This window comes from Scleropages formosus, chromosome 9 (assembly GCF_900964775.1).
Source record: "Scleropages formosus chromosome 9, fSclFor1.1, whole genome shotgun sequence".
Lineage (NCBI taxonomy): Eukaryota > Metazoa > Chordata > Actinopteri > Osteoglossiformes > Osteoglossidae > Scleropages > Scleropages formosus.
The window spans coordinates 6,640,687-6,654,455 of NC_041814.1; the positions used below are offsets into that span (position 1 = coordinate 6,640,687).

The 13,769-nt window shown below is 39.6% G+C and overlaps 1 protein-coding gene across 1 annotated transcript; it reads right to left on the reverse strand.

Annotated features, from left to right (window-relative positions):
* Positions 1 to 10,118: 10,118 nt before the first annotated feature.
* lsm4 (LSM4 homolog, U6 small nuclear RNA and mRNA degradation associated) lies at positions 10,119 to 12,872 on the reverse strand. The gene is made up of 5 exons (XM_018745843.2): positions 12,725 to 12,872; positions 12,170 to 12,211; positions 11,556 to 11,654; positions 11,116 to 11,299; positions 10,119 to 10,742 (listed from the first exon to the last, which is right to left on the reverse strand). Exons 1-5 carry the CDS (start codon positions 12,725 to 12,727, stop codon positions 10,645 to 10,647), a joined length of 426 nt encoding a protein of 141 aa, XP_018601359.1. The 5' UTR covers positions 12,728 to 12,872; the 3' UTR covers positions 10,119 to 10,644.
* Positions 12,873 to 13,769: the final 897 nt, after the last annotated feature.

The following is a 13,769-nucleotide window of genomic DNA, read 5'->3' on the forward strand; positions in this document are numbered from 1 at the left end:
GTTAACACTCGAAAGAGCTTCGTATGCTTCAGAATAACTCTTAAACACGAACCAGTTTATCCGTCTACAAAATGTACGCCGCGGCTTCTGTTTATTCATTACTCTCGAAAATTGTTCTTCGTGGGAAAGCAAAGGTTTTACATGTTCTTATCATATATGCCAGCCCACCCATACATTCTGAGTAACCGTCGTACATCTATGCAGAAACTGGGAGCGAAGCAGCGTGTAAAACAGAGAAGGCGGTAAATGCTGGCTGTGGCAGCACTTGGTCGCGAGGCGATTGTAGAGAGACACGCGAAACTCATCTCTCTAAACTGCACCAGCGTGCTGTACTGTACGGGAAAAGCCAGATTCAACCAGAATAATGAATGCAGAGCTCCCCTCGTTCTGCTGTAACATGTTGCTTCATTTTACCTCAGCATTGGACTGCTTTCGTCTTGCTTTGAATTTTTTTTTCTACTTTATTATGTGTCTCTCACCACTGGATTTAGATTTTCTCCTTTAACGTTAAGAAGCCAATTTATTCATTGTTTCCAAGTTTCATGTAGTTTAAAATTATTCGTGCTAATACCGTTTTAGCAGTGGTGATAGTCATAAATATGCCTGCTGACAATATTTACATAAGAGGAAGATAATGAGTTTGGAGGCAACAAAAGGCTAAAAAAAAAAAAAAAAAAACTGCATTACAACATAGATATTAACAATACAAGCAAAATAGAGTATATCTTAGTAACCTGTCAATTGGTAGATTGAATGATTCAAAATTCTGTTACCATATCAACACCCAAGCAAGCCCAGCAAAGCTCTGTGATGCCCTATAAATTACACACACACACACACACACACACACACACACACACACACACACTTGCTGAAGCTGCTTATCCCAAGCGGGGTCGCGGCGATCCAGAGCCTAACCCGACAACGCAGGGCGTAAGGCTGGAGGAGGATGGGACACGCCCAGCGCCCAGCACCCAGGACGGGATGCCAGTCCGTCACACGGCACCCCGAGCGGGACTTGAACCCTAGATGTGCCAGAGAGCAGGACCCGGCCAAGCCCACTGCGCCCCCTTGCCCTATAAATCTTCCCACCTTAACAACTTAGTGAAATTCTCTTTGTCCTTCTGCAATCTCCTGCCCTTCAGCAGTCATGTCAGTCCAGTACAGCTCATTCAACACAGCAGTTGGATAAAGTGCATTCATTGGTGATTCTAAGTACAGTAATGTTGACACTCTTGTGAAAAGAAAATGTGGGAAATATGGTTGATGAATAACTGCATTCCACACCAAGTGCTTCCAGTGTATAAATTCAGTGTGTTGCGAATGAGGATATACAATTACTGTGTGCTGTTATAGCAAGCATATGAAAAGCAATGTTGTAAAAGTTATCTACTTGCCTTCCTTTTGTTATCTCTATGTAATATAAGCTTTACTGAAAGCCTTATACTGAGTAAGTTTTCATAAGGGCAGTATAGCCTGTCAGTGGAGAGTGTTATTGCCTTGTCAGTCCACTCCTGTGGATTTGAATCTGTCCCTACCTTTGTGTATATGTATGTGCCTATACGTCCTTTGTGTTTGCATTTTTTTTCTTCTCAACTATTCTGATTTATCACACAATCTTGAAATGTGCTGTGCAAAGAATTACTGTAAAATACCACTAGTATGAACATGCATTTGTGGCTGCCCCAAGATGTACTATCCCCCTTGTCATATATACTAAGTGTCTGAAATAGACTGTGAATTGCTGCAATAACTGAATACTGAACTTGAACAGTTAACATATTTAGTAGTGGATTTTTATGCTGTGGGAAGCACAGTGACACAGTGAGTAGTGTTGGTGTTTCACAGCTCCTGATCTTTTGGTTCAGACATGTGTTTGAACATGTCTGTGTAGAGTTTTGCACGTTCTCCTTGTGTTCATCTGGGTCCTTTCCAAGTGCTCCAGTTTCCTCCCACAGTCCAAAGGCATGTCTGATGAAATGATGAAATAATCCCTTTGCATTGCTCTTACTGTGTGTATGATTTCCCTGAAAAGGACTGGTGTCCTGTCCAGGGTAACCCTGCCTTGCCTTATGCTTTCAGGATATGCTATGGACCTCTGTGACCCTGCATTGCACAAGCACTTATTGTCGATGGATGGATAGATTTAGATACTATGACTTACATTGCTACATAGTGTGGCCTATTTACTGATTAAAAAAGACAGTGCAGAACACTTAACTGCAGATAATTTGTATAAATCTGATATTTTAGATTTTATATTTGGCTGCTGTTTACTGTGTGACAACAGGTAGATCACGTCTGTTACCTGAAATATGACCGCTGTTTTTCAGCCAGTTTTTAATTTCCACTGAAACTCATTTTTCTTTTAAAAAAAAAAAAAAATTTTTAACAAACGGTCGTTACTAATCACCACCTCTCTTTTGGAGGTACTGCTGTGAACCCATGACGCAGTTTCAAGAAGTAGGTGAGTTTCCAGGCCGAGTCAAAAGGGAAATCCCTCATGCTGGTGAAGAGGAGGGTTTCACCTGTGCGGCCAGAGATAACCTTTTTCTGTACTACTTGTACATCTTTAAAACCACAAACCTCATTCAACCACTCCTTTTCCTGTCATAGGCATTGCATTGTGTGAATGTAGGGGTGAGCATTGTATTTGTGCTTAGAATTTTACTAATAAGAAGGCACATTAAAATTTTTGAGACTCTGGATGTTCTTCCCTGAATGGAGTATTACAAATAGCCCTCTGTCATGATGTTGCAAAGGTGCATCAAAAGTCTAGCAGCTGAGTGTTACCCCGGTTCCTTTCCAAACATGGCTTCTACTCCATGTACACTGTGAAGTTTTTTTTTGTTGTTGTTTTTTTTTTCTTCTCGTACACCTGAGGGATAATAAAAATTTATGCTCAGGCAGTTTGAATCAACTGCTCTTCAGAACAGCAAAATATTAGAAAAACTATACATAATTTAATTACCACAATCATAGGCCCTTAATCAGTTTCTCTGCCAAAAGTCAACTCCCATGCGTTGTTTTCTGCCCCTGAAATCTCTCTTCAGTCTAATGTAAATGTGAAAACTTAGGTCTCCAGGGTGCAAATTAATGAATGACCTTGCTGCAGAGAGTATTTCAAGGACACACACACACAGACACAGACACAGACCAAAACCACTTGTCCCAAGCAGGATCGCGACAAACCGGAGCCTAACCCAGGACACAAGGCTGGAGAGAGAGGGAGGGGACACACCCAGGACAGGATTTCAAGAACATGACTTGTCAGTTGTTTAGTTCATGTTCAGTTTGCCAACATTTTTAAAATTAGAAAAGGAAAAGTTACCTTCCTGGAATGGTCCATAAACACTAAAACACTCCATATCTTGTTTCACTTTGTGTCACAGTGTCAATACAAAAACATTAAAAATGTTGCAAACTATCTGGGTTTAATTCACTGTTACTCATTAAGATTATAAAACTCTCTATGTTTCTCTTATCTGTTCCTACCAATTGTCTTTTATATACAGTGTATGGACAAAATAACATAAATATCCAAAACTGTATTATCGAGCACTTAAGTTCAACAGGATAAACCTCCAGTTTTTTGTGGGATGAAGTTGGAGGAAATCTGCTTTTCACTCTGTGCTGTAGAACTTACCGTGAAAGTTCAGTGATGTTTAGTTCAGTGGTGATCTGATAACTGGGGAGGGCACAGAAAGAATTCAACTTCATCCTGGTGTTCATGAAACCTCTATCATTTGTTTAGCAGTGTTTATGGGAGCAGTGTTTGCACTATAGGAAGCATGGGGGAAGCAGTGGTGCAGTAGGTTTGGCTGGGTCCCGCTCTCTGGCGGGTCAGGCGTTCGAGTCCTGCTTGGGTTGCCTTGTGATGGACTGGTGGTCCTGTCCTGGGTGTGTCCCCTCCCCTTCCGGCCTTGCACCCTGGTTCGCCATGACCCCTAAATGTTTCAGAGTTGACAGTGGATATTGTGGCTTGAAGGCATCCTTCAGCTCTCTCCATAAATAAACCCATCTACATGGAGGAAATGGAGTGAAAGATGATTCCTCAGAGTACATTACTTTTTCATTGTTCAGGGGTCCAGTTTTTGTGCTCCTTACACCAGGTTATGCATATTTGTGCACTGGCCTTGGATACAGGCTGTTTCTGAAAGGCAGCTCTGCTATAAATTCCAGCTTTGTGAAGCTTACGACATATTTTTCTTGAGACTGGGTCATGGAGGTGCTGATTCAATTCTGTGGTATCCTTTGAGGCAGTACTTTTGTGACATATAGCAGCTCTCCTGTGAGATGTGTATGTATCCCTGTTGGTGAGCTTCAACTTGTAGCTACTGTTTCCCTTTATTGATGCAGTTTGTCCATGTTGGACATTTGCCTTCACCGTTTTTGAGACTGTTCCTCTTGAAACATGAAGTAATTTTAATTAATTTAATTTCCTAACTTGGTCCAAAACTATAAGCCAGTCTCCCTCCTCTCCTTTCTGTCTAAAACTCTAGAACGAGTGGCCTGTGATCAACTTTCTGAATTCCTCACCCGGAACCATCTCCTTGATGGATATCAGTCTGGATTCAAAGTTGGTTGCTCCATGGAGACGGCACTTCTGGCAGTGTCTGATGCTCTCCACTCAGCCTGAGCGGCCTCCCTCTCCTCGGTCCTCATCCCCCTCAACTTGTCTGCAGCGTTCAACACTGTCAATCACCAGATTCTACTTTTCTCTCTTAGTCAGCTTGGGATCAAAGGAACAGCACTAAGATGGTTTGAGTCCTACCTATCTGACAGATCCTATCAAGTGGTCTGGCAAGGTTCCCGTTCTTCTCTTCTGCCTTTCTCAACTGGTGTCCTGCAGGACTCTGTACTGGGTCCTCTGCTCTTCTCGATCTACACCTCCTCCCTTGGCCCTGTCATCGCCTTCCATGGATTCAAATACCATTGCTACGCTGATGATGCCCAGCTCTTCCTCTCCTTTCCACCTGGAGCATCAGGCATTTCCCCACACATTGCTGCCTGCCTCTCGGACATTTCTGCTTGGATATCTGGTCACCACCTACAACAATCTTTCCAAAACAGAGATCCTACATCTCCCAGTTGGCCTGTCTTCCTGTCACAATCTCGCAATCAAACTGGACAACTCTCTCATCTTGCCTGCCTCCTCGGCTAAGAATCTGGGAGTGGTGATTGACTCAAGTCAATCTTTCTCTCAGCACATCGAAGCCACAACTTGAACCTGCAGTACATCCCGCATAAAATCTGCAGGATCCGTCCTTACCTCACAACAGACTCTGCCCAACTACTTGTCCAGGCCATGGTGACATCCTGTCTGGAATACTGCAACTCTCTCCTGTCTGGTCTTCCTGCTACTGTCATCAAACCTCTACAGCTGATATAGTGTACAATGCTGCTCCCCGAGTTGTTTGACTTGCTGTCAAGTATTCCCATGTATCTCCTCTACTTGTTTCTCTGCACTGGCTTCCTATAGCTGCCCAGATCAGATTTAAGATGCTGGTTATAGCCTACAAATGCATCAGTAGAACTGCTCCCAGCTATTTACAAGACTTGATCATTCGCTACACCCCAACCAGACTGCTACGCTCTTCCACATCTGCCCACTTGGAGGTCCCACACATGAAAGGTCCGTTGTGGTGTAACGACCTTCCCATCTCACTCAGAACTGCTGAATCTCTGTCCACATTTAAAAAGGGTCTTAAAACTCATCTCTTCTGAACTAACTTCGCCCATGATCTCTTAAGTTCACGTAAAGTAAAATTGTTCATGATCAGGCTCGCATCAGTCCTTTGCAAAGCCTCTCATGCAATGTAACGTAAATATTTATATGTATCTCAAAAAAACTATTAGGAAAGTGATTACGAATTGGCGATATTCTGGTAAGTTTTATGCAGCTACTTGTGTGATGAACGTCGGTGCATACGGTGAAGAAAGGAAACTAACTGTACTTAAGTCACATCTGCAGCTATGTTCTTTCTCCTAATGTAATGCACAAATTGTGCTTTATGTGAGATGTATGTCGCTTGGGAGAAAAGTGTCTGCTAAATGAATGAATGTAGATTACATTTACGGTTTTTGTGACCGATGAACCTGCAGTTTAGACACCGACTATGTGGTCCCTCTGGGACTTGGCTGTCTTGCGCTCCTTTGAAAACTCACCAAGTGCTAATTGTCATACCTCTCTTATAGCTGGCATATACTGCTAATTGGCAAATCAACGTATAATTCAGCTTTGCAGTTGCATTTGTGACTTAATTACATCAGTTAAACTCCTTTTTCATGTGGTGTTTATTTTGTTCATACCCTGTATATAAAGCAGCTTTTTTCAGTGCAATGGTATTGAACACAGAAGCGTTGAGGCTCTTTGTCTCTTTAAGCTGTGTTTGTGAATGAAGGAGGAAGAAGCATACATTCAACGGAGCAGGACACAAGATAGTGCTGTTGTGCTTTGCACTGTGAAATGCTGCACAAATCATCTACATAAAAGCAAACAAAATCAAGCTAAAGTAATGCACTTATTTGTGTTTCTATAATTGCAAAATAAACATACTAAATATGTGCCCTGCAGCACAAACAGCTATCTCGCGGGAAGTAATGACGTTCAGAGTGCCTGCATCAGCAGCACAGAATAGAAGGGGCATCATCGATCACCATGGTAACACTGACATGGAGTGTGACGCAGGAGTATTTGGGGGAAGAGAAAGGGCTATAATGATGCTGTAAAGGGATGTAGCGTGGGAGGATGAGGTACAGAGACAAGGCTTGGGAGATAGCACTCTACTGAAGCCAGAAAAGACTCTGGACAAAAGACTTCTTTTTTTAAAACGCAGTATCTGCAATAATTTCAACTGTGACACGCTAGCGCTAGACAAAACAAGATGTAGTAGTTTCCTTTCTGCACTCCATTAATCTTTGTGTATGTACGCTGCAGATAGTTCCTGCATGACAGAAACCGAGTTAGAAGGGAAAGATAATACAAAAATAGTAGAAACCTCAGTATTTGTTATAAAGTTAATGTTTTTGCAATAAAGCACTACAGCTTACCAGTGTATACAGGATTATGCTCTCTCAATTTATGTGTGTGTCTGCTCAAAATCACATGTTCATTTGGTCCAATCTTGAGTTCATCAGCAGGTCCAGTGTCCTTGTGATTTGGAAGGATGGGATATGATTTAGTGTGATGTGGGATGGGATTTAATATTTACATTTGCTAATCTGTCTGACACTTTTCTCTGAAGCAACTTTATATTATACAACAGGGTGATTTTTCCTGGAGCAATTTAGGGTAAATACTTCAGTGAAGGTACTACAGACAGAGGTGGAATTTAAATGTAGGTCCTTCAAGTCCAAGAGCAGCAGCTTTAACCACAGTGCTACCTGCTAACATGTATTGTAGTTTCTGCATTACATGAGCACACACAACTCAAATACACGTTCTTAAAGTTAGAGACAAACAAGTGAACCTCAGTTTAAAAAGCCACCTTTGGAAATGTTTAAACCCTTCAAATACAGTTAAAAACAGCACTGATGTGCCACAAAAAATAGAAGTGGACATCTGAACCATGCCAACACAAGTTTTTTAAACAGTATTGTACTGTATGTGTATGGTTGGATGTGGTGCTGAACAACTGAGTCAACCCCATGGAGGTTTTTCCAAGAAATTCTCACAACTCGGTACTTGTTTTGAAGTTAATGTTTTTCAGGATTCAGCTCTGTAAATCAAAATTAGAAGTAAGCTATCCTACAGAGTAAAAGAAACAAAAACATAGTATTACACTTGAACTATGATAAACACCACCTTTAAATATTTGGTGATGTTTCATAACAGGGTCTAAAGTACTCACAGGAAAAATAAGCAGCACTCCTTTACTGTGATAGGAAAGGTCACTTTATCTGTCACAGGTATGGTTCTTTTCACTTAATATTGCAATATGGTTTTCAGAATTTTGTAGATTCATACATAAATACCACCTAGAACTCAACCTCTCCAAAACAGAGATACTTCATGTCCCAGCTGGCTTGTCTTCCTTCCTATAAGCAAGCTGCCCGGATCAAATTTAAGACCCTGGTTTTGGCCTACAAATACATCAGTAGAACTGCTCCCAGCTATCTACAAGACTTGATCATTCGGTACACCCCAGCTGCTACACTCATCCACATCTGCTCTCTTGGTGGTACCACGCATAAAAGGTAATGTATGAAGGTTCTTTGTTCCACCACAATCGAGCCAGAACCATCTCCCCCTCTCACTCAGAACTGCTGAATCTCTGTCCACATTTAAAAAGGGTCTTAAATCTCATCTCTTCTGGACCCACTTCGTCCATGATCTAAGTTCATGTAAAGTGTAAATGTTCATGATCGGGTTTGGATCAATCCTTTACAGAGCCACTCCTGCAATGTAACAAATGTTGATAGGTAGCTCCAAAAAAAAAAAAAAAAAAAAAAAAAAAACTACCAGGAAGGTGATTAGGAGTCAGCAATATTCTGGTAAAGTTTTATGCAGCTACTTGTGTGATGAATGTCAGTGCATATGGGGAAGGAAACTAACTGTACTTTTGCTGAGATGTACATCGCTTTGGACAAAAGCATCTGCTAAATGAATAAATGTAAATGTACTTAAGAGTCACATTTGCAGCTATATCTTTCTCCTAATGTAATTCACAAATTGTATTTTCTATGAAATGTACATCACTTTGGAGAAAAGAGTCTGCTAAATTAAATGTAAATATTAACAAATATCACTCACTTTAACTGCTTGTCCAAGCCAGAGCACAAGGCTAATTAGAGCATGCCTTCAACACGATGCCAGTCCATTGCAAGGCAGATACACACAGACACACATGGGCAATTTAAATTCTCCAGTTCACCTGAAACATGTTTTGAATTGTGGGAGGAAACCCACACAAGCTCCAGACTGTGGCAGATTCTATCATACATTTAAACAGTGCAGGCACTCCAAAACAGGAGCATCACCCACTGCGCCCTGTGCCACCTCTAAAACATATGTTACAAAACATTTTCTGAAATATGTAATTACTATCCATTAGCACATACTATGTTAATGGTCTGTGTAATAGTTTCTGTAATTTCTGATTATTCACATGTTCATATTCAGAATTGGACAATTTTTCACAGGGGCAGAATATTGTATATAATTTTGTTATGTAAAAATGTAGCAAATAAAATCTAAGACAACAAATGACTACTTAGCCTTTCATTTCATGCCTCAGCCAAAAGGAGCACTTCAGAATAAAAAAATTCAAAGATGTGACCCTGGATGCAAACACACACAAAAAAAAAAAATTTAATGTGTAGTCAGACACTATCTTCAAATGCACTGAAATCATTTTTTTTTTTTTTTTTTTTTTTTTGCATTTTAGTTCAGGTCTACAAATACATGTAAAACTAAACCTGATGTTCCTCTGTATAAATTAATCCAAAGAATTTTTCATAATTTCAAGCCCAAGTAAAATAGCAGCCTTTAAAACTCCAGCCCTCACAAGAAAATTATATTCTTACTTAAGTGACAATATAATTTAATGGCCAAGTAAAATATGAGAACTGACATTTTTCCATTCTATCTGTGCTACTGCAAGGTTTGGTAACTACTATATCATGGATAAAATGTCTCAATTTACCGCAAAAAAAGAAACAAGTAGATGTGAAGGAAATGTAATCTTTTCAAATATATGGAACCATCGCGATCTGCTGAAAAAGCATTTAAGGGGCTGTCACACAGCTTAGCAGCTGACTGTTCAAAAACTTTGCATTAGCAGCAATTTTCCAACCTGACAAACAAGATCTTAACCTTCAGTCAAATGCTGATAAAGAGTATGTCATGTTTCCCGTATGCCTTTTGATCTCACGTTTCAGGTAGGCAATTTTAGACCTGAGAAAAATGTGATATTTTGTATCACTGTTTCTTGCCCTGATTATCACCAAAAATGTATTCTACATACACTTGCTCTACAGAACACAACACCGAAATTAGTATTTTCTAATAATAAATAACGTGATTGCTAAAATAGGATTTAATAACAGTTTTATCTATAAACAAACACATTAAAGCCTTTTTTTTTTTTTCCCAAAAAACACATTTATAGAAAGCAATCCACTTTGCCACAATGAAAATTACCTTAACAAATATTCGGAAATTTAATTTGACGATTCACTTCACACTTTTTAACTTCTGGTCATACAGGTGAAATTAGGTTTAAGGAAGGTGGCTGATATCCACATAGATATAGGCACGCTAAACAAACCAAAAATATTACACTGAATCAGGCAATAAGAAAGTAAGTTATCAACTGAAAAACCAAAGGAAACCTTTTTGAAATCAAGGGGAAGTCATGCTGGACATATTAGTCATGTCTATGTTTTAAAAAAGAAAACTATTTCTGACTCTCACTGTGTAGCTGTTCGGTTACTACTTATAAAACTGAACGAATGACTCTCGGAAGCACGTCAGGTGCCACATATCACCCTTAGTTTCAGCAATAACAACAGTTAACAAAAACACTTAACTCTGCATCCTCTTCTCCAGCATAGCTGGACTGCTGTTGGCCCACAGCTTATCTCAGAAATAAGGGACACTTCATCTTCAAAACAAATGAAGATCCATTTCTCTCTTTGTTTCTAGTGCTGGTTCTTGCCTCCTTGAGGTTTGCCAGGCTTCTTGTCCTGCTGTCCACGCCCTGCTCCAGACATACCTCTCCCACGTCCTCCAAACACACCTGTCAGCAAAACAATGGAAAGGATCCTTATTGAAGCATAATGGCAGAAAACCTTAAATGACTTACATAATGGCAAACACATGCCCTGTTTTCCCCCCTCTCTTTTGCTCAATATAACTTTTAACTTGGGTTTAATCTAAATAGATTGCACATTCTCTAATAGAATTGTTTACCAACCACAACTTTATTTATATTTAATGAATTTTACAAGGGTAAGTACATGGCTATTCGGAATCCATCGATCTTTTTGTGTTGTGTGTCAGAATCCACTATAAATTCAATAACTTTCATACTTGCATGGACTGTAATGTTGCAATGGCTATAGCACTTGGTGAAAGGGTACTCTAAATGAGTAGTGTAACCTTAGTATTACCTCTGCCTGTACCCCCTCCTCTTCCTTTTTGTTGCATCTTGTTCTGCTGCATGCCTCCTCGGCCACGGCCCTTAGAGACCACCTCCTCCTTTACCATGTCGATAATTTCATCTGGAATACGCAAATACTTGATGGTGCTTCCTCGGATGTAGCATTCTGGCATCCTCCAGAACTTATCTCCATCCTGTGTAATGGAGAGGACCCGAGAGAAGGCAATTAAAATTAAAACAGCTAATTTCCTTCGAGTTGCACAGTTTTGGGTCTTCCTACCGACAAGTTACAAAGATTTCAAATGCATAAACTGGTACAACAACGCCACCTTGTGGAAATAAATGTTTGATTTCTGCTGATTACATATTAATAATCAGCCTTCTAAAAATACTTTTTAGTAAACGGCCATCACTATGATTCTACAGTTGAAAAAATACTGAAAACTCTACCCTGGAAGTGCAGATGACTTCTCGCAGGTTAATATTCATCCAGTTGTCACAACTGACTAGGTGACCGTTGTATGTCTCCCCATTCTTCAACTCCACCAGCTTAGGAGAGAAAACATGTACGTTGAACTGACCATTTAAGAAATTATCGTAATGGCATTCTTAAAAACTATATCATTTAAGGTGGTTCTAACGTTTCCTGGAAAGTACATGTGAAGGCTCTTTCATCAAGTTCATTCACATTAGTATCTTCAAGAGGAAGTCCACTAGAAGATTCATTTGTTTCAGTATGTTGAAATTAAAATGTAAATTGTATGTTTTGCAATGAACACTAATAACTAGACACATTTAAACATAAAAAGACAGCTACATTTTCAAACTGTTGCAAGTACACTGCACTGATGAAGAAGGCACTTGCCTTGCTTTCGTACAGATCCGACAGTACCAACTGGTGAAAACGTTAATTCTGGAAGCGCTTGTCTGAGGATAAAATGCAATCCTCTCATATAACTCTATGGGATCAGTCATCAGAATAAATGAATGACTCCAGCAGATGTTGGTAGCACCTAGGTAATCATAAACCTGGGACTGCGCACAAAGATCATTTCTGTTCTTACCATTGGATGGTTCTGGGCTGTCTTCAACAACGATAGCGGCAGCTGTGAAATGAGCACAGAGATAAAATTAATTAGTACCATTGGATGGACATATGATACACTCGCCCACGGCATGGTCAGACCCTTTATAGACCCCTGTCACTGCCTGCTACACAACTGCTGGACACAACCACGAATACTGAAATGCTATAGCTAAATAAAACAACATTCGATTCGCGTATTTACAAACTTATTATAACTGAGGCATATCATGGCCTCTGATGTGACTTTTATCATGAGGGACCAGTTAATATGCCGCAGTTACACAGCTCTCCGCGTCTCAGTTCACAAACTCGCTTATTTTCAATGCAGAGGAAAATGATATGAGTTCTGTAGACAAAAGAGGAGTTTAACTGTCCACTACACCTCGGCACCGAAATAGGACGCTGTGGTGTGATACGTTTAGGCCTCTAAGTTTGGTTTATTTCCCGGTTCCGTGACTTCAATGCAGCGCAGGGCTTTGTGAGCTGCTGACACGCGGGCCGCTTCCGGCACGTTATGTACTGCACGCCTTACCATTTTATTCACAAATTTAAATCCGGCACTGTACGCGTAATTTGGAAAATGCTGTTATTGACTGCTCCCGTTCAACCGTACTTTTAAGTGTGGCTGAAGAGTACGTTTCCTCATCGCACACTTACTACCCACAATCCTTTTTTGTAATCTGTTCTGTTTCCGGGTTGTCAAAATCGGAAATGACGACAGATCGACTTTGTCGAAGATTCTTTTCGGTTGTATTGTGGAAGAAAATCTGAAGAATTGAACAGTTTTTTTTGACTGAACAACACAAATTACAGATTAATACAGACTTCTTAGAATTTAGTTGCTGCATATTATGGATGTTAAAGAGCTGAAATGAGCCTGTAAAGAAGAAACTGCTGATATAACAATGATATTTTACAGAACAAATTCCTAGTTGCCATGCTGCAGTCATTTTTCAGGAGTTATTTGTTTTTTTCTCCTAAAAATCAAAAGCCATGAGCAACGTATTTCAGTGTATACAGACAAAATAAACGTGCATTTTGTGTTGTATCACAATAGTACTGAAGCCTATCTTATTTTTAGTACAGAATATGTGGATCAGCCTGATAACCCTTAGACCACTGGAACACCACTTACGTTTTCGAAATTTAAAATCTAAGGTTTTCAGCATATTTATTGATACAGATAAAAAGGTGAGTGAAATGATGGCTGAGAATGATGTATTTATATATTTTTTTAAACAATTACAGGTAATATTGCAAATGATTTATGGATACTTGATTTTTACAACATAATTGTAATTATATAATATCATATTCTGAACTCTAGCAAAGCCATCATTTTATCTTTGTATCCATTTGATTTATTTTAGAAATCAGTTTTATCTGGGATTACCAACAAAGGGCTAAGATTTAACCTTTCTCTTTTAGTTTAGTCATGATTGAAAGCTCTGACATCATTCCTAATGGGAACATTGCAACTTACATAAATTACAAAATAGTGCTAATTCAGAAATTGAACATATTGATCAGCATTCATATCAATTTAAGTAGTAAAAATTAGCAAGAAGATAATGTAT

Coding starts and splice junctions, on each gene's coding strand:
- lsm4 (XM_018745843.2), bottom strand. Junction 11,655..12,169: donor CAGCCCAGAACCATCCAATG/GTAAGAACAGAA, acceptor TTCTCTCCTAAG/CTGGTGGAGTTGAAGAATGG. Junction 11,300..11,555: donor AAGTCATCTGCACTTCCAGG/GTAGAGTTTTCA, acceptor TCCATTACACAG/GATGGAGATAAGTTCTGGAG.